Consider the following 21,916-nt stretch of genomic DNA (forward strand, 5'->3'; position numbering starts at 1 on the left):
AATAAAAAGGAAAAGAATCCAAAAGCAGAAAAAAAAATTCTCTGTACTAGTCAGAGTCAGTTTTTACAAGAATGCCCAGGCTCAGAGGATTCAGGTACCCGGCGGGAGGTGTAAATTTGGAGCCCTCACCGCTTCATCACCCCCCACGGCCTCCAGGAAACTATACCTCCTGCGACGGGTGGCTCTGGCACGGCTGAACACTGTACTGCTGGTGGCCCGGCCCCTGCTCCAGAGGCGACAGAGGCTGAAGGTGACAGGGTTTGGGGAGGCAGCTGGACTGGAGAGGCTTGGGGTGCAAGCCAGGCAGCCTCATCTGGAAATTAGCTGAGCTCCAATGTGCTCAGCATCTTAGCCCAGCCTCCCAGGGCCCAGGGCTCAGAGGCCATTGATCCCTGAACTCTTCCCTTTCCTTCTGTCCTGCCAGGGGCCCTAGGAGGCTACTGCCTCCTCCTTTGTCCCCCCATGGCCCCTTCTTCCCTGGGGTTCCTTCCACCCCCTCCAGCCCTCTGTGGGCCCCTGCTCTTCCCCGTTGCCCAATGACTCCAATTTGAGGGCCATAAAGCTGCTCAAAGGTCAGTACCACACGCTGCCCCCCTCCCTGGCCTCTCCCTGGCTGGACTTTGTCCCCTGGGACCATTTCTTCCCTTCTTCCTGCCCTCTTCCCGGTACCCTGGCAGACGGGCAGTGACGTCCACAGCACAGAGGCCAGTGAGAGCTCAGAAGGCTGAGGCAAGCCAGGGGCGGACTGCGTGCCAGGCAGCTGCCCCTCTGGGCCTGTTGTTCTTTTGAGGGTATCAGGGTCCCTCAGGGGCCCCAGGGAATAGCTCACCTGCTGAGCTGGGGAGCAGCTGCCGGGAGGCCCTAGGAGGGTCTCGACGAGGGGCGTTGGCTTCTCCTGCATCTCCCCACAGCCTGGGCATTGGTGTGGCAGGCGCCGCAGCAGGGTTTCAGGGAGCGTGCCAAGCATGGTGAGTGGCCTGCAAGTGGGGAGGGGGTTCTGCATGGGGTCTGAACCCCCATACCTGGCACAGCTTGGGGGAAGGCAGGACCTAAGGGTGTCGCCAGGGGCCTTGACCCTCATGTGTCCCCTGAGGGGAAGAAGGTACCTGTGGCTCTCCCGTGCCCTTTATCCCTAGAAGGGTTCTTGGGGCGCTGCTCATTTAAGTACCCACGCCCAGAGTCCTTGGTCTTCGGGGAGGATATTTTTATCATCCAGGGAGTGAGGGAGAACAGTGGGTCCCTCTCTCACCTCCTGGTAACTTGTCCACCAGGAGCTGGAGCGCTTGGAGATCCCAGCTGAGCTGGCAGCCATGCTGAGGACAGCAGGAGGTGAGTCTCTCTGCTACCTCGCACCAGCTCCCTGCAGATGAGGGCTGGTGGCCGATGAGGACGGTAGGGTTGGTTCTATTTCAGCCATCACACTGGGTGTCTCCTTCCCAGGCCACCAGGATGCTCTGGCTGGAATCATCACCGAGACTCTGCCCCCTGAGGTTCCCGCCCGGCCCAGCCAAACCCTCCCACCGGACATTGACCTGTTCCCCTTCTCCAGCTTCATCTCCACCAGTTTTCAGGTGGGCCCCAGGCCTGTGCGCCTCCTGCTGGCCCAGCGTTCCCCAGGGTTAGCACCTGCCAGGCAGGAAGAAGCCTGGCCTCTCCCTTTCTCCACCTTCTGCAGCTATCCGGGCTGTGGATAAAGCCACACTGCTCTGAAAATATCCATTAAACCGAAATAGCCCATTGTGGACGTTATTCAGTCTGTGAGGCCACACCTTTGTATACCTGTGCTATTGTCTTGCTGTTGAAGTTAACTCGTTAAAGAATGTTTGACACGGAAACTGTCCAGGCTATGGTGTGAAATACAAAAGCAGAATTCAAAACTGCACGTATAGTGGAATCCCAGTAATCCTAACACGCTAGACAGGTGAGGCAGGAGGGTCACAAATTCGAGCCCAGCCTGGGCAACTTAGTGACTTAGCAAGACTGTTTTAAATCTTAAAAAAAAAAAAAGGCTGGGGGTGTCACTCAGTGTAAAGGCCCTGAGTTCAATCCCTAGTACCAAAAAAACCCACACAGAAGAAAAAAAATGGGGGCGGGGATGCGTGCTAGGATGTATGTCTCTATGCATAGAAATTAAGACAAGTGCTGGGCATGGTGGCGCAAGCCTGAAATCCTAGCATTTGTAAGGCTGAGGAATGGGGATCACTTAGATTTGAAGCCAGCCTGGACAATATATAGTGAGTTCAAGGCCAGCCTCCACTACAAAAGTAAGTCTTTAAAAAACCAACCAACCAACACACAAGAATGAGAGGCTAGAATGCTATGATTTATCTCTGGCTGTAGAATGTTAATAGTCATTTTAATTTTTAATTTTCTGCTTTCTGCAAGTATGGTTATCAATCTCCTAATCAAAGAACTACTGAAATGCATTTCTCTGCCTGGCATGGTGGCGCATGCCTGTAATCCCAGCACTCGGGAGGCTGAGGCAGAAGGATCGCTGTGAGTTCGAGACCAGCCTGGGCTACATAGTGAGTTCCAGGTCAGTCTCAACTACATAGTGAGACCCTGTCTCAAAAAACCAAAACAAAACAAAACCAAAAAAAATGCATTTCTGAGCTGGGTGTGGTGGCTCATGCCTGTAATCTCAGCACTCAGGAGGCTGAGACTGGAGAATTGCAACAGGCTTGAGACCAGCCTGGGCTACATAGTGAGTTCAAGGCCAGCTTGAACTACATTGCAAGACCTTGTCTCAAAAAACCAGAATCAAAAGAGACCAGCAGAAAGACACATTTTTAAGATGACTTTATGCCCCAGCCCTCCCCTTCCCCCAGGGTGCTTTGTGGGGGTCCCCCAGGGCTGTCCTTCCCCTGGTCAGCACAGAGGACAAGCTCTGTGTCACTCTTCTCTGCAGGAGCCCTCCCTGCCCAGCCCAGGGCAGCCTCTGGCCAGGCCACTGACTCGGCTGGAGGGAGAGAACCCTCAGCACGCCCTGGCCATCAACAAGGTGGTGAGTGACACATCCGGGAGGGGACGGGGCCCTCACAGGGGCCGGACCGGCACGTGAGAGTCCTGCACTTCCGGCCCTGGCCTGGCTTTGTGTCACAGATGCTGCGGCTGCTGGGAGATGGATCCCTGCAGTCCTGGCAGGAGCAGACCATGGGCACCTACCTGGTGCAGCAGGGGCAGCGCCAGCCAGGGCTTCGGGACGAGCTCTTCAGCCAGCTCGTGGCCCAGCTCTGGCACAACCCAGATGAGCAGCAGAGCCAGCGAGGCTGGGCCCTCATGGCCATCCTGCTCAGCGCCTTCCCCCCAACACCTGCGCTGCAGAAGCCACTGCTCAAGTAATGGGACCGGCCAGGGGGCCCGGTGGGTGGGGCTCGTGTCTTCCCCCACCTCACGGCAGCTCTGTGCCGTCCCCACAGATTTGTGTCTGACCAGGCCCCCCAGGGCATGGCGGCCCTGTGCCAGCACAAGCTGCTGGGGGCCCTGGAGCAGACCCCGCTGGCCCCAGGGTTTGCCCGAGCCCACCCTCCCACCCAGCTGGAATGGAAGGCCGGATGGCGGCGGGGCCGCATGGCGCTAGACGTTTACACCTTCAACGGTGATGCCCACCTCCCTGAAAGGCCTCCCAGGCCCACTGCGGGGCCAGGCTTGCCCCTACCCTCCCTGGCTCCTTCCTGCCTCTGCCTTCCTGCTGCCTGCTTCTATGACTGTGTTCTCCTTTCTGTCCTGTGTCTGGGACCCCCTTGCCGTCAGGTGCACCCCGCTGTCCCTTACCCTGCCCCACTCCCTCTCCCGCAGAGGAGTCCTACTCAGCAGAAGTGGGATCCTGGACCACAGGGGAGCAACTTGCTGGATGGATCCTACAGAGCAGGTACGGGAATCTGGGATGGGACAGTGCAGCCAGAGCCTCCTGCCCTACCACACACCTCCTGGGCTCCAGGGACGAGGCTGCTCTCTCAGGGGCAGCAGGTGTTTTCAGGTAAGTGGGGTGGATTCCAGATGGAGAGCAAAGAGCAGTCTAAACAAGGGGCCGAGTGAGAGCCCGCAGTCCAGATTTCTAACAAGGAGAGCGGTAGAGCTGCGGGGCGACCAGGTAGGTCAGGAGGTGCTGGCTGAGTGGCCCCAGGGCCTCACAGACAGTACCGAGAGCTGCAGGGTCCCTCCCCTTGGCTCACCGTCCACTCCTTGTCCTGGCAGGGCGGTCCTCTGCCTCACAGACCACAGTCCTATTGCCCCTTCTTGTCCCGTGCAGAGGCCTGGAGGTGCCTCCCCGTGGCTGGTCCGTGTCACTGCACTCTGGTGATGCATGGCAAGACTTGGCTGGTTGCGACTTTGTGCTGGACCTGATCGGCCGGACCGAGGATCTGGGGGACCCGGCTGTTCCACGCAGCTACCCCATTACCCCCCTTGGCTTGTAGGTGCCACCCAGCGCCCCTGTCCCCCGCTCGCCCCTGCCCCAGTGGTCACCCTTGCAGCCTTCCTATCACCCTGTGGTGAACAGATGCTGCTGCAGCACCCCTCGGTCTCCTCCTACCTCGTCCCCACAGCAGCCTCTGCCTCTTATCCCCGCCTGGGCTCCCCTCGCAGACTCGGCAGCCCCCTCAGCCAGACCTACTCTCTCCTCCAGAGCCAAGGACATCCCGCCCGCCCCTGGTGTGCAGGCACCCTCTCTGCCCCCAGGCTTTCTTCCGGGTCCAGCCCCAACACTGTCCAGCAGAGCCCACACAGGTGAGCCACACTGAGGCTGGCAGAGTGACCGGAATGGGTGTAGGCAGCCCCACCTCCAGCAGGATCCACCAACCTGTCCCTGCCCCACAGGGGAGGCCCGGACATCAGGGAGTTTGAATGGCTTCCTAGACCACCTCTTTGAGCCTGTTCTCACTGCGGGCTTCAGTGTAAGTATTCCCCACACACCTCCAGCCTATCCTGCCCCCTGGGCCTCTGCTGCCCCTTCCAAGTTTATCAAGCTCTACCTCTGACGGTGTGACCACGTCCCTTCAGGATCTGGAGCAAGGCTGGGCGTTGAGCAGCCGCATGAAGGGAGGGGGCTCCATTGGGCCTGGGCAGCAGGGCTACCACATGGGTGAGTTTGGGGCTGGTTCTGGCCCAGGGCCCCCAGGTGCAGCAACAGAGCTGGGCGTGATCTGGGTCCCTTCAGGCAGCCAGCACCCTGGGGCAGTGATCTTGCCTTTGCTCAGGGTTGCAGGGAGGTGACCTGGGTAGGGACTCACCTGTCCCCTTAGTGTACCCAGGGATGATGCAGATGCCTGGATACCAGCCCACCATGATGTCTGCACCCATGCCTATGATGCCAGCGATGGGCACAGTCCCTGCCGTGCCAGGTAGGGCTGAGCTGAGGTCACCAGGATCCCTTCTCAGGAGAGTAGCTGCCAGCCCTGACACTAGGAGGAGGGCCCTAGCAGGAGTCCATGGGCACTGGGCACGGAGGGCCTCGAGTGTGACCATGGTGCCCATCTGCTCCGACCCACCTGCTGCCCTCACAGCCATGATGGTGCCGCCGCAGCCACAGCCCCTGCTTCCCAGCCTGGACACAAGGGAGCTGGCGGTGCAGCAGCAGAATTTCATCAACCAACAGGCGCTGCTCCTGGTGAGGGCAGCAGGGCCCCGGGGCTGCTGGGGAGGGCCAGGTTATGGTGCAGGGCCAGCCAGGGCTCTAACCTGGCCCACGGCCTATCCCCCATAGGCCCAGCAGATGACCAACCAGGCCATGAGCCTGTCCCTAGAGCAGCAGACTCAGCAACGCCAGCGCCAAGCCCTGGCTTCCATAGCCGCCCCCCCAGCGCCACCTGCTGCCCCCACAGCACCACCTGCTGCCTCCCCAGCGCCACCTGCTGCCTCCCCAGCTGTCACTCCCAAGCCCAAGAAGTCCCCTGTCCCCCAGGAGGAGCCAGAGCATGATTTGGAACCAGCGGGTGCCTGCTCAAGGGTAAAGAGCAGAGGCTATTTGGATGGTGGGACTTGGGGTGGGGATGGTAGGTACCAGGGCTACAGGGATGAGACAGGAGCTGGAATGTTGGGAGCAGGGGTGAGCGTGTGGCCGTGTGGCAGGCTTCACTTCTCCCTTCTACCAGGAGACCTCGGAGGGGGCTGAAGACAGGACCTGGCACCCCAAGAGCTTCCAGCAGAAAAGGGACTACTTCCAGAAGATGGGTGAGGGTACTTGGGGTGGCCTGGCCAGGGAAGGCTGCGTGTCACTGTGGCCCATCCGGGAGCCCAGACAGGCAGGCTAGAGGAGCTGCCAGGCATGTGTGGGTGACAGAAGACCATCTGGGGCATTTACAGGGCAGCAGCAGATCAAGGTGAAGGTGGTGAAGCCTCCAGCCAAGATCCAGATCCCCCAGGGGGAGGAGATGGAGGACGAAGAAGAGGAAACCAGCAAAGGTGCTGATGGGCAGGGGCCTCGGGGCTCTTGCACTCCTACACAGTGTTTAATAATCTGTCTCTGCTCTTCCCGTCAGTGCCGCCCCCTTCTCCGCCCCCAGTTGTGAAGAAGCCACTGAAACAAAATGGAACCAAAGCTGCAAAAGAGGCTGAGGCTGAGGCAGCTGAAGAGGCCAGGCCGGCCCGGGACCAGAGGCCCACAGTGAGCAGCTCCGACCCCACGTCCCCTCCGTCGGAGCCCAGCAGGGAAATTCGCAACATCATCCGCATGTACCAGAGCCGCCCTGGACCCATACCTTTGCCCGTGCAGCCCATCAGGTGGGCCCCAGGGGGAGGTGACCAGGGCCTTTGTTCCCCAGGGAATCACCCTGTGGACCTCGTGACCCCTTCATTCTCTCACAAGGCCTCACAAAAGTTTTCTTAAGAAAAATGACCCTAAGGACGAGGCTCTGGCCAAGCTGGGGATCAATGGTGCCTACTCACCCCCATCGGTGAGCCACTGTCTGTTCCCTCCAGGGGGAGGGCTCTAGCCCAGGGCTTTCAGGGCAACGTTGGCCTTGCCCTCTGCCTTCTCTGTGTCCCCCCAGACACTGGCCCTCAGCTTGGGGAAGGACCCTCCACCAGCTGTGGCTCCTCGACCCAGGACCCGGCCACGTCTAGAGCCCTCCATCTCCATCAGGGAGAAGCAGGTGCCCCTCCAGGACCTGTTTGGCATAACCCCACCCACTACCCCGGCACCCCCACCCCCACCAGCACCGCCTCTGCCTCTGCCTCTGCCTCTGCCTCTGCCTGAGGAACCCCGGACCCCTTCAGCAGAGCCTAGTGGTGAGGAACCCCATGTCTCCTACACAGCAGGCTTTGCTAGGGCGGGGGAAGGACTCCCAATAGCCTCTTGGGACTCAGGGCCCCAGCCATCTCCACATGGCTGAAGTCAGCTGCTTGCACTTCCGGACTTTGGAGCCCTGAAGCCTCAGCTTCCGCATTCCTGTCCAGGGCAGGGCCTGGGCACCCTGCAGCCTGCCTGGCACTGAGGGATTTTCACAGACTGGGTGTCACCCTCAAGTCACGCCTGACAACCCCATAGGGAATTTAGTGACCCTGACTGATGGGGTCAGGGACACCAGGGGAAATTTAGGACCAGAAATGGAGACAGGAGATGATGCTGAGGGCCGGAGTGACAGCCGGAGCTGGGCAAACCAGACAAGGATGAAGGTCTTCCCTGTCTGGACCTCACCCTTCCCGCTGTGGCATTCCCTAGCCTGAGGCTCTGTCCCCTTCCCCTACCAGCTTTGGTGGAGCCCATGGAGGACCAGAGGGTCTCCACCCAGCTACTCCTGCCCTCTGCCAGTGTGTGCTTCTCCTACACCAGTGTACCCTGGAAGTTGTTCCTAAGAAAGGAGGTAGGCATGCGGGTGGGGCCTGAGCCTCTTCGTGCTTGCAGTGAGGAGGCTGGCTGTAGAGATCCCAAACTGGGACGCCTGCATCTCCCGTCATGACCCACGTTTCCAAGGCTCATTTCTGGGTCTGGGAGGGCAGGGGTGGGCCAGGTAAGACTCAGCTTTCCCATGCCTGCTCCAGGTGTTCTACCCCCGGGAGAACTTCAGCCATCCGTACTGCCTCCGGCTACTCTGTGAACAGGTAAGAGCCTGGTCCACCTGCCAACCTGCCACATCTGTATCCTAGGGCCCTGCAGCCTAACACCTGGGCCAGGGTACATCTGTGTGAGGGCATGGTAGCAGCCAGCATTTCCAGGGCACTCTGTGCCAAGCCCTGCCTCCTAGAGTCCCTAGGAAGCAGGGACCCTGATTAACTGCGTTTTACAAAGTGCATACGGTACATAGGCCAAGCACACAGTAGGGACTTCACAAATGGTTCCCTGCCACCTCTGGATGCTCCCAGGACTCGGTCTCTGCCCCTCCGAATTCCACCGTGGTCCTCACCCTCCCCACCATAGTCCGCTTCAGGGCAGCTTATCTCAGCTGACCCAACAGTAGTGGGGAGAAGGAAAGGAGTGCAGGTGCCGTGCGGGAGGGACAGGGGAGACATCATGGGCAGGCTTGGGAGCCCTCTCTGCCTGCTCCCAAGCTGTGTCTCCCGGGAGCACTATAGGGTGAAGGCAACCTCTACTGGGCCCTCCAGCCTCTCCTCTACGCAGCTCTGGGCCGGGCTCTAGCCTCAGGACCTGGTAGTGACCACCTTGCTCTGTCCCCAGATTCTACGGGACACCTTTGCTGAGTCCTGTGTCCGGATCTCCCAGGATGAGCGGCACAAAATGAAAGACCTGCTGGGTATGTGTCCCAGAACCCTGGAGTCAGGGAGCAGGAGTTCCGGGCCTGCTCTGAGGGAGGAAATGGCCACAGCAGCACTCTAAGGACAGTCTGGGCCCCTCCTGCCCACAGGAGACCTTGGGGTGGGCCTGGACTCACTCGCCACCACTGAAGATAACATCAAGAAGCGCATCGTGGTGGCCGCTCGGAACAACTGGGCCAATTACTTCTCCCGCATCTTCCCCGTTTCGGTCAGTGATGCCGGGGTAGGGCGTGGAGCGTTGAGCTTTGAGTCTGGGCCCCCAGCACACAGGCCAGGGCTGTCAGCAGGCAGGGTGAGAGCCGGGGCTGCAGAAGACAAGACAGCCACCGGCCCTTTGCAGCTCCTGGCGTCTTGGCAGTGCCAGGACCCTGGAGCCTGGCCCTGAGCCACCCACCTTCCTCGCAGGGAGACAGAGGTAGCGATGTGCAGCTGCTGGGCGTGTCTCACCGGGGGCTAAGACTGCTCAGTGTTACCCAGGGCCCCAGCTTCCACCTGGACCAGCTGAAGACACTCTGCTCCTACAGGTGAGCTGGCTCAGAGCCAGGGCTGGGGGCAGGGCGGCAGGACGGCCGGCTCACGCCCCACCCTGTGCCCAGTTTTGCCGAGGTGCTGGGTGTGGAGTGCCGGGGCGGCTCCACCCTGGAGCTGTCGCTGAAGAGTGAGCAGCTGGTGCTGTACACGGCCCAGGCGAGGGCGATCAAGGCCATGGTGGAGCAGTTCCTGAGTGAGCTCAGGAAGGCAAGCGCAGGCCGGGTGGGGGCAAGGGAGACAGTGGGCAGCCGCTCCCAGCTATGGCTCTCCCTGCCTGGGTCCCTGGGTGGAGCTGGGAGTTTAGGCAGGGTCCCTGAAGCCCCAGTGTGGAGCAGGAGGCCCATCGTGGTCTGGCAGTTGCTCTGGCCTGCTCACCCTCCTGCCTGCAGGACTCTGGCTTCGTCATCGCCCTGCGCAGCTACATCACCGATGACCACAGCCTCCTCAGCTTTCATCGTGGGGAACTAATCAAGCTGTTGCCAGTGGCCACCCTAGAGCCAGGTATCCCCAGGGCCAGCTGAAGGGCCTGGCGCAGGGGGGCGCTGCACTGGCAGAGCCTGCCGAGGGGTGGAGGGGCCAGGTGGGTGAGCCACTGTCTTGGGATGCCTTCTAGGCTGGCAGTTTGGCTCTGCTGGGGGCCGATCCGGACTCTTTCCTGCTGACCTGGTGCAGCCAGCTGCTGCTCCTGATTACTCCTTCTCATCAGAGCTGAAGAGCAGCTGGCAGCGCAAGAGTCAGCCACAGGTTGCAGAGCCAGGGCCGGCTCAGTGGGACAGGGCCGCGGAGGTGAGGAAGACAGGGGAGGCGGAGGCCAGGCGTAACTAGAAGTTGAGGAAGGAGAGAGTGTGATTGTCCCGAGGCTTGCCCACCTCCCGTGGCCTCCTGTGGCCTGGTGTGTTGCTGTCCTTTCTGCCTGCTCTTGAGTTTCTTGCCTTGTCTCACCAGCGATATTGTCAGCCCCTGTGGAGAAGGGCTGGGCCCTGTGCCCCTCTGCTCCCACAGCCTACTTAGGTCAGTGCTGCCAATAAACAGCCTTGATTTTCCTGACTTCTGGTCTTATTCCTCTCTGGTCTGGCAGGGATGGGGATGGCGCAGTGGGGCCTCGAGGCAGAGCCTCGAGGACAGGCCGTGGGCCCTCGGGTGGGACTAGATTTCCTGTGCTCCCAGAACCCCACCCACCCTCAGAGCCAGACTCACAGTGACGATTCAGAAGCCACCAGCCTGCCCTCCTCCATGGCCTGCACCTCCCTGTCCACTGATTCCCACAACTACACCATGCAGGAATTTGCACTGTGCTACTTCCGGAAGCCTCTCACCTTGTGAGTACCCTGAGCCAACTCGTGTGTGTGTCCATCCTCAGCCTTCCCAACACAAACCCCCTGCTCAGGGCCCCCAGGCTAGTGCTGTCGCCATCCCCTCCAAGGCCTGGAACAAGGGCAGGAGGCCTGAGGGAGCAAGGCTGTCCCCTCTGACCCCACAGGCTGGACCTGACAGCAGGAGGCGCCAGGGCGAAGGCTATGGCCAGCCTAGTGCAGTGCAGCAAGGTGAGGGGTGGGAGTGGGGGAGTCCGACCCACAGATCTGCCCTCTGACTCCCATGACCCCAGACCCACAGCCCAGCCTCTTTGGCCACAGGCTCCCATCCAGGAATCACTCATCCACCTCAGTGACGAGAACATGAGCAAGAGGGCTGTGGCGGGATTTGAGGGTGAGTAGCATGCGCCTCCTAGGTCTCCGCACCAGGGAGCCTTGGACCCAGGTCCCTGGTCCCCTTCTCTCCTTGAGCTCTGCCTGGCTCTGCCCCAGCCTGCAACTCAGGGAAGCTTGCTGGAGGCTCCTGGACCCCCACAGCCCTCCCCTACCTGTCGTCCCACCCATGGGCTGAGTTGTGTGGAGACGGGCTGGAAGGCAATGACTGGATGTAGCAGACACTGTGTGTTCGTAGACTCGGCATCAACAAAATATTCCTGAGCCTGTTTGTTCTCGGTAAAGCTGGAGTCAGCTGCCTAGCCTGGTGCACGTACCTTTGGAGAGTAAGACATCAGACAGCAGGTGAAGGGCTGTACAGCACAAGTGTGTCAGGCCAGGCTCCAGCCCAGCTCACCGAGCTCTCTATCCTACCTGTAGCTCTAATGCAGTTTATGGGGGACCAGTCTAAGCCCCGTGGCAAGGACGAGATGGCCCTGCTGTATGAGCTGCTGAAGGTAAGCAAAGGCGGGTGTGCTGCAAGCTGGGGCAGGGAGCCCCGAGTGCCGCTTCCTTCTCCGCTCCTGCCTGGACCTGAACGGGATCCCCCCCCACCCCCCATCCCTTGGTTACTGTTTTTTGTTTGTTTATGGTTCTGCTTTTTGTTTTGAGTCAGGGTCTTGCTTTGTAGTTTGGGCTGGCCTTGAACGCAAGGTAATCTGCCTCAGCCTCCCAAATGCTGGGATTCTGGGCCTGCGTCACCGCACTTGCAGTTACCGTTCCTTTTAATCACACAGTACTTACTGAGCACTTACTACACGCTGCGGGGTGGTGGCTGTGAAGCCAATAGGTGAAATCCCTGCAACGTACACTCTCACAGGAGGAGGCAGTGACGCGTCTGGGAGGGAAGAGTCCTCGGGAGAACACTAAGGCAGGGGAAGGGCCGCTGCCCGGAGAAGGCTGTGAGCGATCTGCAAAGCAGTGAGCCACATGCACATGGGGACAGGGCCTTGGACAAGGGAAGGGCAAAGGGGACAGGATGAGAGCAAGATTCAGCTCCAGCAAGGCCAGCTTCGAGGACAAGGACAGTGAAGGGACAGTGGTCTGGCCCACAGCAGGCCTTGTGGAATAAATGTAAAAACCTTGATTTTTCAGTGTTGAAGAGAGGTTGTGAAGAAAGACATGGTCTATTATCTCCCAGAATCACTGTAGCTGTTGAGATTCTAGGGGGTGTTGAAGGCAAATGGAATGCCTGTAATCCCAGCACTCAAGAGGCTGAGGCAGGAGGATTGCCGTGAGTTCAAGACCAGCCTGGGTTACATATCGAGCTGTCTCAAAAAATAGTAAATAATAATCATTAATAAAGGCAAATGGAAATTACTGCAATGTCTCCTGGTAAGAGAGGGTACAGCCTGGCCCAAAGCAGCAGCCAAGGGGAGAAGCAGGAAGATTCAGAGCCCGAAGGGCTGGCTGTGGGTGTGAGGGCCCAAAGCAGTGACTGTGGTGAGGAAGAGCAGGTCTGGGGTGGTGACAGAGTCTGTTTTGGCTGTGTGAGGTCTGAAGCCACAGACTCCTGAGTGGAGAAGGCTGAGGTTCAAGGAGGCAGGAGGCAGGAACCAGAGTCCTCGAGGACAGCTGAGAAACCGGAGTGCAGGGAGAGGTGCCAAGGCCCTGCAGTTTCTGGAAGGTGAGGAGGCAAGGTGGAGCTGGCACAGATGACTGAGAGACCAGAGAAATGGGCGAAGCAAGTGACTCAAAGAGAGTGGTGCTGGACATGGTGATCCCAGCGCTCTGGGAGGCTGAAGCAGGACAACTGCTAGTTTAAGCTTAGCATGAAGCAACTGAGCAATGTAGTGCGATTCTGTCCCAATAAAACAAACGCTGGGGATGTGGCTCAGGGCAAAGGCCCTGAGGTTGATCCCCAGTGCCACCCACCCCCAAGAAAGAGTGGCCTGGGCCCAGGCGTGACTCAGTGGTAGAGCATGGGCTGAGCACTTGCGAGGCCCTGGGTTGTATTCCCAGCACTCCAAAAGAGGAAAGAAACACGACTAGTTGTACAGATGGATAGACCAAGTAGCAGCCGCTGCTTGTCACCTTGTCTGGACCCTAGCCCACAGCCATTAAGGATTTCTCCCGGACTTCAGACCCCATGCCGCCCTCAGCCTTGCTGCCTTACCCCTGCCCTGCCCACCTGCCCTTCCTGTCCCCACAGCTGTGCCAGGAGGAGGAGCTCAGGGACGAGATGTACTGCCAGGTCATCAAGCAGGTCACGGGACACCCCCAGCCGTGAGTAGGGCTGGTGGGGTGGGCGCCTCTGGGTCCTGCTTGGCACAGTGCCAGCCTGAGCCCAGGCTCTTTGCCCCACAGAGAGCACTGTGCCCGGGGCTGGAGCCTCCTCAGCCTCTTCACAGGCTTCTTCCCCCCGTCCACCACACTGATGCCCTACGTGACCAAGTTCCTGCAGGACTCGGGGCCCAGCCAAGGTGCCGTGGGAGGGGAAGGGAGATGGAGATTCCCGGGCTTGGAGCTCGCTGGCTGGGGAGGGGCTGGGACAGGCTCGTGACCTCCTCACCCCGGTTTCTCTGCAGAGCTGGCCCAGAAAAGCCAGCAGCACCTCCAGAGCACAGCCAAATACGGGGGGCGCCAGCGACTGCCCCTGCCGGGCGAAATGCGAGCTTTTCTGGTATTGGGGGTGGAAGGATGGGCCTGCTGGGGCTCCCCAGGGCAGCTGTGATTTGACTGTCAGTGACTGACCGTACAACCCACCTGGACAGAAGGGGCAAGCAGTCCGCCAGCTTGTGATCCACCTGCCCGGGGGCGTGAACTACAGGACGAACTTGCAGACCTTCACGGTGAGGGAAGGGGCCGAGGAAGGAGGCCTGGGCCTCAGCTCTGGGCCTTCCAGCCTCCCACCCACACTCCTTCCCCCCGTCCACATGCCCAGGTGGCAGGAGAAGTGCTGGAGGAGATGTGTGGGAAGATGGGCATCACAGACCCCCAGGAAATACAGGAATTTGCCCTCTTCCTCATCATAGGAGAAGGTGAGCCCAGGCAGAGGGAGGGAAGGGAGCCGGGCTGTTTCCTGATCACCAGGGGGCAGCATCAGTGCCGGGCCAGCAGGGCGGCCCTGGGCACATGCTGGCCTGGACTCCTTGTGCAGGTGAGCTGGTTCGGCCCCTGTGGCCCCACGAGTACCTCGGCACTGTGATGCTGGGCCAGGACACAAGCCTGCACAGTCGGCGGCTCAGCTGGGAGAGCCCGCTGCACTTCGACCACCCCATCTACATTGGGACCCACTATGGCCAGGTCAGCCCTGCTCCTCGGCTGCCATGCAGAGCCCCAGCAGCTTGAGGGTAGAGTTCCTGCCAGGGCCACTTCTGCCCACCTCCGAATGGCATATTCTGTGGCAGCTGAAGGGCTGGCTGGGGACTTGGGGGCACAGCTGCCGCCTTACGGCCCTCCCTCCTCAGGTGCTGCGGGACTACCTACAGGGGAAGCTGATGGCCCACCCCCAGGCAGAGGCTCAGCTTGCCCAGCTGGCTGCCCTCCAGCACCTGGGCAGGGCCAGCAAGAGCTCCCCCTCAGAGTACGTGAGCGTGGGCACACCTCCTGTCGTGCCTCTTCCCCCTGGGCACCACCCCCACTCCCTCCTCCAAGGCCAGGCCCCTCCACTTAACCCTTCCTGGCCCTGCTAAGACTGGCCGGGAGCAGTGGGTACCTGTCCTCTCCACACCACTCCAAGCTCCTCTGGGCAGGGTGCTCACCTTGTTCCTATGTGGGTCTTAGTCTTAGCCACAGTGGGCACTTGTTCAGTTACCTGGCACCGCGTGCTGGTCCATGGTCCCAGGCCTAACTAAGCCAGACTGTGTATACTAGGCAAGACCTGCTGGGTTACATACCGAAGACACTGCAATGGCAGGTGAACACGGCCACCATAGAGAGTCTGATGAGCCAGGAGCTGAGGCGGCTGCAAGGACACAGCTCTCAAGAAGCAAAGATCAGCTTCATTGGTGGGTCTGGGAAAGGGGGCTGCATGTCCAGGAGGGAAGGGCCAAGGGTAGAGAGGCAAGGTGGCTTCTAGGCCTGCCTGTCCCTCACCTGCCCTAGGAACACAGGGCTCATGTTCGGGCCTCCTCTATCCCCAGAGGCTACACGCCAGCTGCCTCTCTTTGGCTACACTGTGTACGTGGTGCTGCGAGTGAGCAAGCTGGTGCTTCCTGGACCCGCCCTCTTGGGGCTCAATCGCCAGCACCTTGTCCTCATGGACCCCACTTCCCAGGTGGGCAAAGTTCCTGCCCCAGTGCTGTCCTGGGAACCCTCGGGCCATTCCTCTTGCACCGTATGTTGACCCCCAACCCCAGAAGAACCAAGCTCTGCCCCTAGAAAATGTCTCTGCTGCCCCTAGACAACGTGCTGCTCCATAGCCCTGAAGGACCTGCAGCGGGTCCACCTGCTGAGCCCACTGGAGGACAACGGGCCCCCTGGACTGGAACTCAACTATGGCTTGGCCAGCAATCCCCAGACCATCTGGTTGGAGCTACCACAGGTGAATGGCCAGGGCTTCTGATGCCGTCAGGAAGGATGGTATGAGTGCCTCCTCCCAGCCCTGGCACGTAGCAGGAACCCAGGCTCAGGGCGGAGCCACAGCTCTGGGGCAGTGGGCAGGGCAGTGGTGGGGACTGACGGGGAGTCCAGTGCTGACAGGTCTCTCTCCAAGCAGGCCCAGGAGTTATACCGCACCATCATCTTCCTGCTGGATGGCAACACGTCTTCCACTCAGTGGCCCCAGTAGCCCCAGGGGCCCGGCCTCCATTGAGGGCCAGACCTCTACCCTAGCCCAGGTCCCACCTGGACCCTCTGCCTTGGGTGCCAGTAGGTTATTTTTGGTTTGGACCTCACCTGGCTCTGCTCTGAAATCTGCCACAGAAAAACCCGGCTGGCCCAAGTGGAGGCTATGGGGCAGGGCGTGCCATAGTGACTTCAGATGGGCCAAAAAGTAGCCCCACTCCCTCTGGGGTGGGCCAGGCCCATGTAGGGCTTCAGGAACCTGGCTTGGACATCTCATGTTGGCCAGCCTGGGGGAGATGTCCACCTGGCCCCAAGGACCCACCCAGGCTCAGTGTCAGCCCGAGCTCAGGGATGGAAGAAGCTGCTGAGGAAATAAAACTCCCACATAAACTCCACATGTGTGTTGGGCAAACAATATTTTATTCCTTTTGTAAACATCAGTCAGGCCTGCATCTGAGACAGGCATGGGGCCTATCAGCCAGCCCTCTTCCCACCAGCTCTGCATCTGAGGCAAAGCTGGCATCTTAAAGGAAGAGGGTGAGCAGAGGCCCTGAGCAGGCCCCATACCTTAGACAGGTGGGCCTTGCCCCTGGCTAAGAATTTGTTGAGTATGAGATGGGAGGGCCACTTCTGCCCTGCCCCTGCTGGCAGCCACACCACCTGCCACCTTCTAACCTGGGAATCTGACCCAGAAAACCCAGCCATGAGGGCTAGGGGAGACAAGAAGACACTGAAGAAGAACCACAGGCTGTGCAAGCAGGAAGGTGGGCTGACCCCTGGCCTCCGACTTGACTTCGGAAGCACCTGGAACCACTTCCAAAGTGAGCTATGGCTAGCGGGGGAAGGACCCTGAGAAAGATGGTGCCCCTGGCACCAGCAGGCCTGCACAGCCCCCTACTTCTGAGCAAGGCCTAGGCTGGAAGGGCCACTTGCCCTGCCCCTGCTGGCAGCCACACCACCTGCCACCTTCTAACCTGGGGATCTGACCCAGAAAACCCAGCCATGAGGGCTAGGGGAGACAAGAAGACACTGAAGAAGAACCACAGGCTGTGCAAGCAGGAAGGTGGGCTGACCCCTGGCCTCCGACTTGACTTCGGAAGCACCTGGAACCACTTCCAAAGTGAGCTATGGCTAGCGGGGGAAGGACCCTGAGAAAGATGGTGCCCCTGGCACCAGCAGGCCTGCACAGCCCCCTACTTCTGAGCAAGGCCTAGGCTGGCTCATGAGTCTGGGGAGGTGGCCAGCTCTGTGAGGCCAGCAGTGGGTCATCTCTGTAGGCCACACAAGTTGTGCCAGTCCGCTTCACTCTCGCACCTCACACAGCCATGGAAAAACTGCTTGATGAGGCTCTGGGCTTCTTCCCTCACTGTGGATTCAGAGCAGGTGGACATGAAGAGGTAAGGGCCAGTGTCTGCCCTGCAGACCCCCAAAGCCTCCGGGCCTTGGCCATGCTGGCACTTACCACTCCTTCCAGGAGAGGTCTTCTGAGTCAGCAAGTGTGAAAGGTGGCGGGCGAAGCCTTTAAACAGCTCCTAGAAGGCAGAGAAAGGACAGACAGCAAGAGCAGGAGCCACCACAGCCATGTCCAAGTGCACGGCAGGCCCAGGATAGCAGGAGTTAGACTTAGACTTCACCTGCTCTGCCCTGCTTTGGTCTGAGGTGCATGCTGTCCACCTCCCCTCATTGTACCCAGTTCCCTGGGGAGGGCAGAGCCCACCTGTTCACCCTACCTTGGATGCAAACTTGCCCTCCTTGTAGAAAGGGGTCAGGTACCTGACCACAACATCGGCAGCCTCCTTCAGGGAGATGCCAGGAGCTGAGAGTTGGCAGGGGTATTGGGCTATGGCATTCAACGTGCCCTGATCACTGGCTGAAGTGCTGCCCTTGCCCTCTGCTAAGATGGAGGGCTTGGCTGAGGTGCGAGGCCTCTTCTGAGCAGGGATCTCTGGGTTCTCCTAGACAGGGCCACAGTGGGGAGGGAGGGTGGTCACTTTCACTAGCTCTGCCTCTCCCTCTAGAAAACTATGCCTTAGCATCAGGCAGCTCCCTCCAGCCGGCCCATCTGCCCCTAGGGTGTGGAAAGAAATGATTTCCTCTGAATCCCTGACCAGGGAGAAGCAGCTCTTGACCTCTCCCACAGGCCACCTCCCTCCCCGCAATCTTGCCCTATGGTCTCATCCCTAGAGATACCTGCTGATGCCGCTTGCCTCTCTGTGTATCCTTTGCAGGATGGGGCAGTGCTTCCAGGATCCCCTGATCTCTGAGTGGGCAGGTGCTGGCCAGAGGGAAGAGCAGCATCAGAGTTCCAGGCCCAGCTGCTCCCTCAGCCCAGGCAGCCAGCAGAGCCCAGTGAGGCCCACTAGCAAAGGGTACACCGCTGCTGGATTCCGGACACATGGGATTCCATGACTATGCCTCACCTTGGCCGCTCCCCAGAACGCTCCTCTGTGTGAAGGGCAGTCATATGTCCCTGGGCTCCATCTTCCTCCTGTGTGTACTTCTCTGGGGCCATGAGAGGTCCCTGCACCCCCCCACAGGAGGGACTGATACCTTCTGCCCTTGGGGCCGAGGCAAGTGCAGGTGGATCTTCCACCTTCTGGCAGAAGAAGCGGGCGATACTCTGAGAATCCTTAGGAGCTGCTGCAGCTAGACGCTGCTGCTTCTTGTTGGTCCGGGCCTTGTCCATAGACCTGTCTCCAGAGGAGCATTTTATCCTCTTCTCTGGGGGCCAATAAGCAGTACCAGTAGGGGCCTCTCCACTTGGCCCAGGGAGGGGCTCACTTCTGTCCTCTTCCTGGAGAACACAGGGCTGGCTGGGGGGCTCCCGCTCACCTTCCCCTACAGACTGTGTCTGAGACTTTCCCATTAGCTCAGTGGCCGTCTGGAATGGGGAGGAGCCTTTGGGGAAGCCAGCTCCCACCCTCTTGGCTTTGAGCTGTGAGGAAGAAGAGGGAAGGTGCAGACCCTCAGGTTCCCCGAAGGTGCCAGCTGGCTGCTCCAGCGGTGGTGTGCTGGAGTGGAGCTCTCAGGAGGGAGGGGGGAGCTGGACAGGGGCCACTTGGGGGTCAGGCTCATAGGAGAAGAGACCAGGGCTGGAAAAGGCTCAGCTGGCAGACCAAAAGGGCTCCAGGGCCTTCTCTGGCACCCTAGGGCCAAGGCTGTGATACCAGGAGAGACCAAGAGGCTGTGCCCACCGGGGGACAAAGGAGAAGCCTCTCCCAGACCCAGGTTTGGGGTAGACGCCAGAACACCACTCACCGAGTACACATGGGAGGTTGGTAGGATGTCATACTCATCGGGCTCTGGGGGCTCCACCTGGGCACTGCTGCTCTTGGTGCCACCTCCCATGTCATACAGCTGCCCACCTTTGGAGGCTTTGTGGATCTCGGCCACCTGGGCAGGGTCAGACAGGGAGGCCACGGCACCCATGAGATCCTCCTGATAGCCCCAGTCTAAGTCCTCCTCTCCTCTGAGGCACAGGAAGGACACTGACAAGTCCCAGTCCTCCCGAGGGTAATGAGACATGTCCGCTGGCCAGGAAGCTGGCTCTACACTCAAATGGTTCCTGGAGCCAGAGGGCTAGCAGTCTTGGAGTATGGAGGGGCTGCCCTTTCCTACCCTGAGTCTGAGGTGTGCTGTCCCACCCGGGCCCACCTTCTTCAGCACGCTGGCCTTGTAGAGGTTGGCCATCTTGGCATTTCGGAACATCTCGTGCTCTAGCTCCACAGCCCTGGTGCGAAGGTCCACTCTGTGGGGAGGGATAAGCACGTATAACAGGACCTGAGCCCTCTCCCTGTAGACCTCAGCTGGATTTCCTCCAGGACTGTGAGGATGGACACAGGGATTGACTAGGCCTCTTTGGGCTCACTGACCTTCAGCAGCAGCCACTGACAGCACCTAAGTGTGGCCATGCCAGCCCCCTGATGGGGCTGAAGGACCGGTGCTCCTGGAATAGGATAGGTCACAGTCTGGGGAGGAGAGGCCCAAGCAAGCCAGGGGGATGTAGGCTCTAGTAGGCTCCTCAGGAACAAAGGCTAAGAGAGCCCCCTGCCCTGGGTGGCCGGCCCTTGGTGCCCCCATCCCAGAGATCTTGGGACACTCACCCTTCAGTGGACCCTGCAGCCTGACAGTTACTGCTCAGAGCCTCCTCCAGAAGCCCCAGGCAGTGCTCTCGGGCCTACAGAGAAAAGGAACTCAGTCACCCAGCTCAGATCGGGGAGAGGTCCCGGCAGCAGGTGAAGAGCTGCTCTTTTCTTACCTTCACAGTAAGCCTGGGGATCTTCCTGCTAGAAGCTTCTTTCAGGGGACAGTCCTCATCTGGGGAGAGGAGGAATGGGTCCTTCCACTTGACTTCCTGCCTTCTGGAGTCCCCCAACTCCCCAGTGAGGCATCTACCATCCACACCCTGGGCGTGGCCCACAAGTTCCTGGAAACACTTCTGTACCAACCTGGGGGTATGAATTCTTCTATCTTGGGGTCTTTGCCCTGAAAGATGGCATGAAGGGCCCATGAGGCAGCATGTCCTGCTGGACAGCTTCCACCCAGCTCCAGGGAAGGGGCTGAGAAGGCGTGAGCAGGGGACCCGTGGGACCCTGCATGGGTTGCTGATCTGCTGAACCCTCTGCCCCTTCACCTTGCGCAGACTCATCTGCTTCTGATAGAAGAGACTCCACTCTCGCTTGTGAGCCTCATCTCTGCCCTCGTCGCCACTGCCTCCAGAGCCTTCATCATACCTGGGGGACAGGCTGGGTGTGAGCAGCCCCAGGCTGAGGCTCTGCCCTCCCCACTCCTGCATTTAGAACAGTGATGTCCACAGCACCCTGACAGCTCAGGACAAGGTCCAAACCTCAGCACGGCCCATGGGACTGCATGTAGCACTGTGCCACCTGGGGTCGGGCTTTAGCACCAGAATGACAGACATGGTCTCATGGCCCCTCACCTGCTGAATCCCCCATAGCCCCTGCGGCCTCCCTCATACAGCTCAGGGTCGAAGCCGTTTCCCTGTGAGGGCCTGATGCAGGTCTTGCTCCAGCTGCTGCTGTGCTCCAAGGCATCCAGCTGCCTCCGCACGGCCACAGGGTTCTGGCAGTGGTCACAGCCTTTGTTGCAGGCAGGTGGTGCATCCCCAAAATATTTGGCGATGGCAGAGTGGCGGCACCTGGAGCAGGTAATGCGGTAGAGGTGAGGGGTGAGGCACGCATCAGGGTTTATTCACCTAATCCCCAAGTGCTGGCCGAGTGTCACAACCTGGCACCATACTGGGCCTCTCACACCTCACCTCATGGGGTCTCACAAGGCATCATCTGATTTTGCCCATTGTACAGCTGGGGACAGCTTCGGTTACAGGATCCCCAAGGTCATATGATACATGGGGGTGACTAGGCCATGAGCACTACTCTGTCTGGTTACTCCTCTGGGTCCAGAGCTCCTGCCTTCCCTCTGTCCTCAGGCAGGGTTGCCCCCACAAGAGTTTAGGCTCTGGTGCAGATACTGGCTCTGCTACCGCGGTACCTCTGAAACCTACACATTCCTATCCCTGAAATGGGCAGGATAGTGCTGGTGCCACAGCTGCAGGAAGACTAAGGCAGTGCTCTGAAGGACATCGTAACAGTATTGTCCCTCACCCTTCTCTGGGTGACAGAGGGAGGGAACAGTGGGAGAAGGCCATACCCTGGCCTCAGGATGCTGCTCTGCTTGTCTCTTAATGGTCTGTTCCTTGCAGACCCTGACAAACCTCGATCCAGCTCACTTAGTCTGAGGCTGGGGGTGCTGCATATGGCATGAACTCCCCTCAAGAAACAGCAGCTAAACAAGCAGTTCTGAGCAGGCATTGTACCTAGTCACTGGAGGGCACATTCAGCCAGTGAGAGTCTCCCTCTCACCTTCCACTACCTCGGCCCTGCTGCAGCCCCTCTTGAGCTGACCAGCCTCAAGGTGGGGCAGGGAACAGCTCCGTTTGGTCCAGGAGGCTCAGCCTCTTCTCTGGGCCCCAGGCTGAGGCCCTGTCAACCCTCGGGCAGGTAGAGAGGCCATAGCTCTGTGAGGAGACTTTCAAATAGCCATTCCTGCCACCAGGAATGTGATAAGAGCAGGGGAGCCCAAGAGGAGATGCTGGGCCAGAGGAAGGGCTGCCTGGGACGCAGATCTCAGGGACAATAACTGCAGGCACCAAGTCCCCTGACCAAAAGCACCTCTCGATG

The 21,916-nt window shown here is 59.7% G+C and overlaps 2 protein-coding genes across 4 annotated transcripts in view; one reads left to right on the top strand and one right to left on the bottom strand.

Annotated features, from left to right (window-relative positions):
- Myo15b (myosin XVB) overlaps nt 1-16,109 on the top strand; it is a gene marked incomplete at its 5' end in the record, with an annotated part of 29,945 nt that extends 13,836 nt beyond the window's left edge. Inside the window, 43 exons of the mRNA XM_033767423.1 lie at nt 157-250; nt 912-968; nt 1,272-1,329; nt 1,441-1,571; nt 2,909-3,004; nt 3,103-3,338; nt 3,420-3,598; nt 3,799-3,871; nt 4,253-4,414; nt 4,628-4,728; nt 4,819-4,895; nt 5,002-5,083; nt 5,244-5,342; nt 5,505-5,608; nt 5,705-5,947; nt 6,093-6,171; nt 6,304-6,402; nt 6,480-6,720; nt 6,806-6,893; nt 6,990-7,227; nt 7,690-7,802; nt 7,981-8,040; nt 8,615-8,690; nt 8,802-8,920; nt 9,118-9,236; nt 9,309-9,450; nt 9,633-9,744; nt 9,857-10,029; nt 10,411-10,562; nt 10,724-10,787; nt 10,878-10,950; nt 11,370-11,446; nt 13,141-13,214; nt 13,296-13,411; nt 13,517-13,611; nt 13,703-13,780; nt 13,873-13,969; nt 14,089-14,234; nt 14,399-14,514; nt 14,805-14,938; nt 15,074-15,207; nt 15,334-15,474; nt 15,649-16,109. Of these exons, the coding sequence (XP_033623314.1) occupies nt 157-250; nt 912-968; nt 1,272-1,329; nt 1,441-1,571; nt 2,909-3,004; nt 3,103-3,338; nt 3,420-3,598; nt 3,799-3,871; nt 4,253-4,414; nt 4,628-4,728; nt 4,819-4,895; nt 5,002-5,083; nt 5,244-5,342; nt 5,505-5,608; nt 5,705-5,947; nt 6,093-6,171; nt 6,304-6,402; nt 6,480-6,720; nt 6,806-6,893; nt 6,990-7,227; nt 7,690-7,802; nt 7,981-8,040; nt 8,615-8,690; nt 8,802-8,920; nt 9,118-9,236; nt 9,309-9,450; nt 9,633-9,744; nt 9,857-10,029; nt 10,411-10,562; nt 10,724-10,787; nt 10,878-10,950; nt 11,370-11,446; nt 13,141-13,214; nt 13,296-13,411; nt 13,517-13,611; nt 13,703-13,780; nt 13,873-13,969; nt 14,089-14,234; nt 14,399-14,514; nt 14,805-14,938; nt 15,074-15,207; nt 15,334-15,474; nt 15,649-15,720 (5,020 nt within the window). The remainder of the gene's footprint in view (nt 1-156; nt 251-911; nt 969-1,271; nt 1,330-1,440; nt 1,572-2,908; nt 3,005-3,102; nt 3,339-3,419; nt 3,599-3,798; nt 3,872-4,252; nt 4,415-4,627; nt 4,729-4,818; nt 4,896-5,001; nt 5,084-5,243; nt 5,343-5,504; nt 5,609-5,704; nt 5,948-6,092; nt 6,172-6,303; nt 6,403-6,479; nt 6,721-6,805; nt 6,894-6,989; nt 7,228-7,689; nt 7,803-7,980; nt 8,041-8,614; nt 8,691-8,801; nt 8,921-9,117; nt 9,237-9,308; nt 9,451-9,632; nt 9,745-9,856; nt 10,030-10,410; nt 10,563-10,723; nt 10,788-10,877; nt 10,951-11,369; nt 11,447-13,140; nt 13,215-13,295; nt 13,412-13,516; nt 13,612-13,702; nt 13,781-13,872; nt 13,970-14,088; nt 14,235-14,398; nt 14,515-14,804; nt 14,939-15,073; nt 15,208-15,333; nt 15,475-15,648) is intronic.
- Recql5 (RecQ like helicase 5) overlaps nt 16,095-21,916 on the bottom strand; it is a 36,676-nt gene continuing 30,854 nt past the window's right edge. Inside the window, exons 8-20 of one of the 3 annotated variants that reach the window (XM_010618404.3) lie at nt 20,656-20,874; nt 20,350-20,449; nt 20,165-20,201; nt 19,975-20,033; nt 19,820-19,893; nt 19,371-19,464; nt 18,975-19,109; nt 18,137-18,651; nt 17,907-17,991; nt 17,447-17,671; nt 17,179-17,248; nt 16,646-17,082; nt 16,095-16,346 (exon numbers count right to left, since the gene is read on the bottom strand). In XM_010618404.3, the coding sequence (XP_010616706.1) occupies nt 16,982-17,082; nt 17,179-17,248; nt 17,447-17,671; nt 17,907-17,991; nt 18,137-18,651; nt 18,975-19,109; nt 19,371-19,464; nt 19,820-19,893; nt 19,975-20,033; nt 20,165-20,201; nt 20,350-20,449; nt 20,656-20,874 (1,714 nt within the window). In that variant the 3' untranslated portion in view covers nt 16,095-16,346; nt 16,646-16,981. Of the gene's footprint in view, nt 16,347-16,645; nt 17,083-17,178; nt 17,249-17,446; nt 17,672-17,906; nt 17,992-18,136; nt 18,652-18,974; nt 19,110-19,370; nt 19,465-19,819; nt 19,894-19,974; nt 20,034-20,164; nt 20,202-20,349; nt 20,450-20,655; nt 20,875-21,916 lie in introns of those variants that run through there. The other 2 variants (XM_010618406.3, XM_010618405.3) reach the window with 2 other exon arrangements.

Source organism: Fukomys damarensis, unplaced genomic scaffold (genome assembly GCF_012274545.1).
Source record: "Fukomys damarensis isolate Sample0158 unplaced genomic scaffold, DMR_v1.0_HiC HiC_scaffold_23, whole genome shotgun sequence".
Classification (NCBI taxonomy): Eukaryota; Metazoa; Chordata; class Mammalia; order Rodentia; family Bathyergidae; genus Fukomys; species Fukomys damarensis.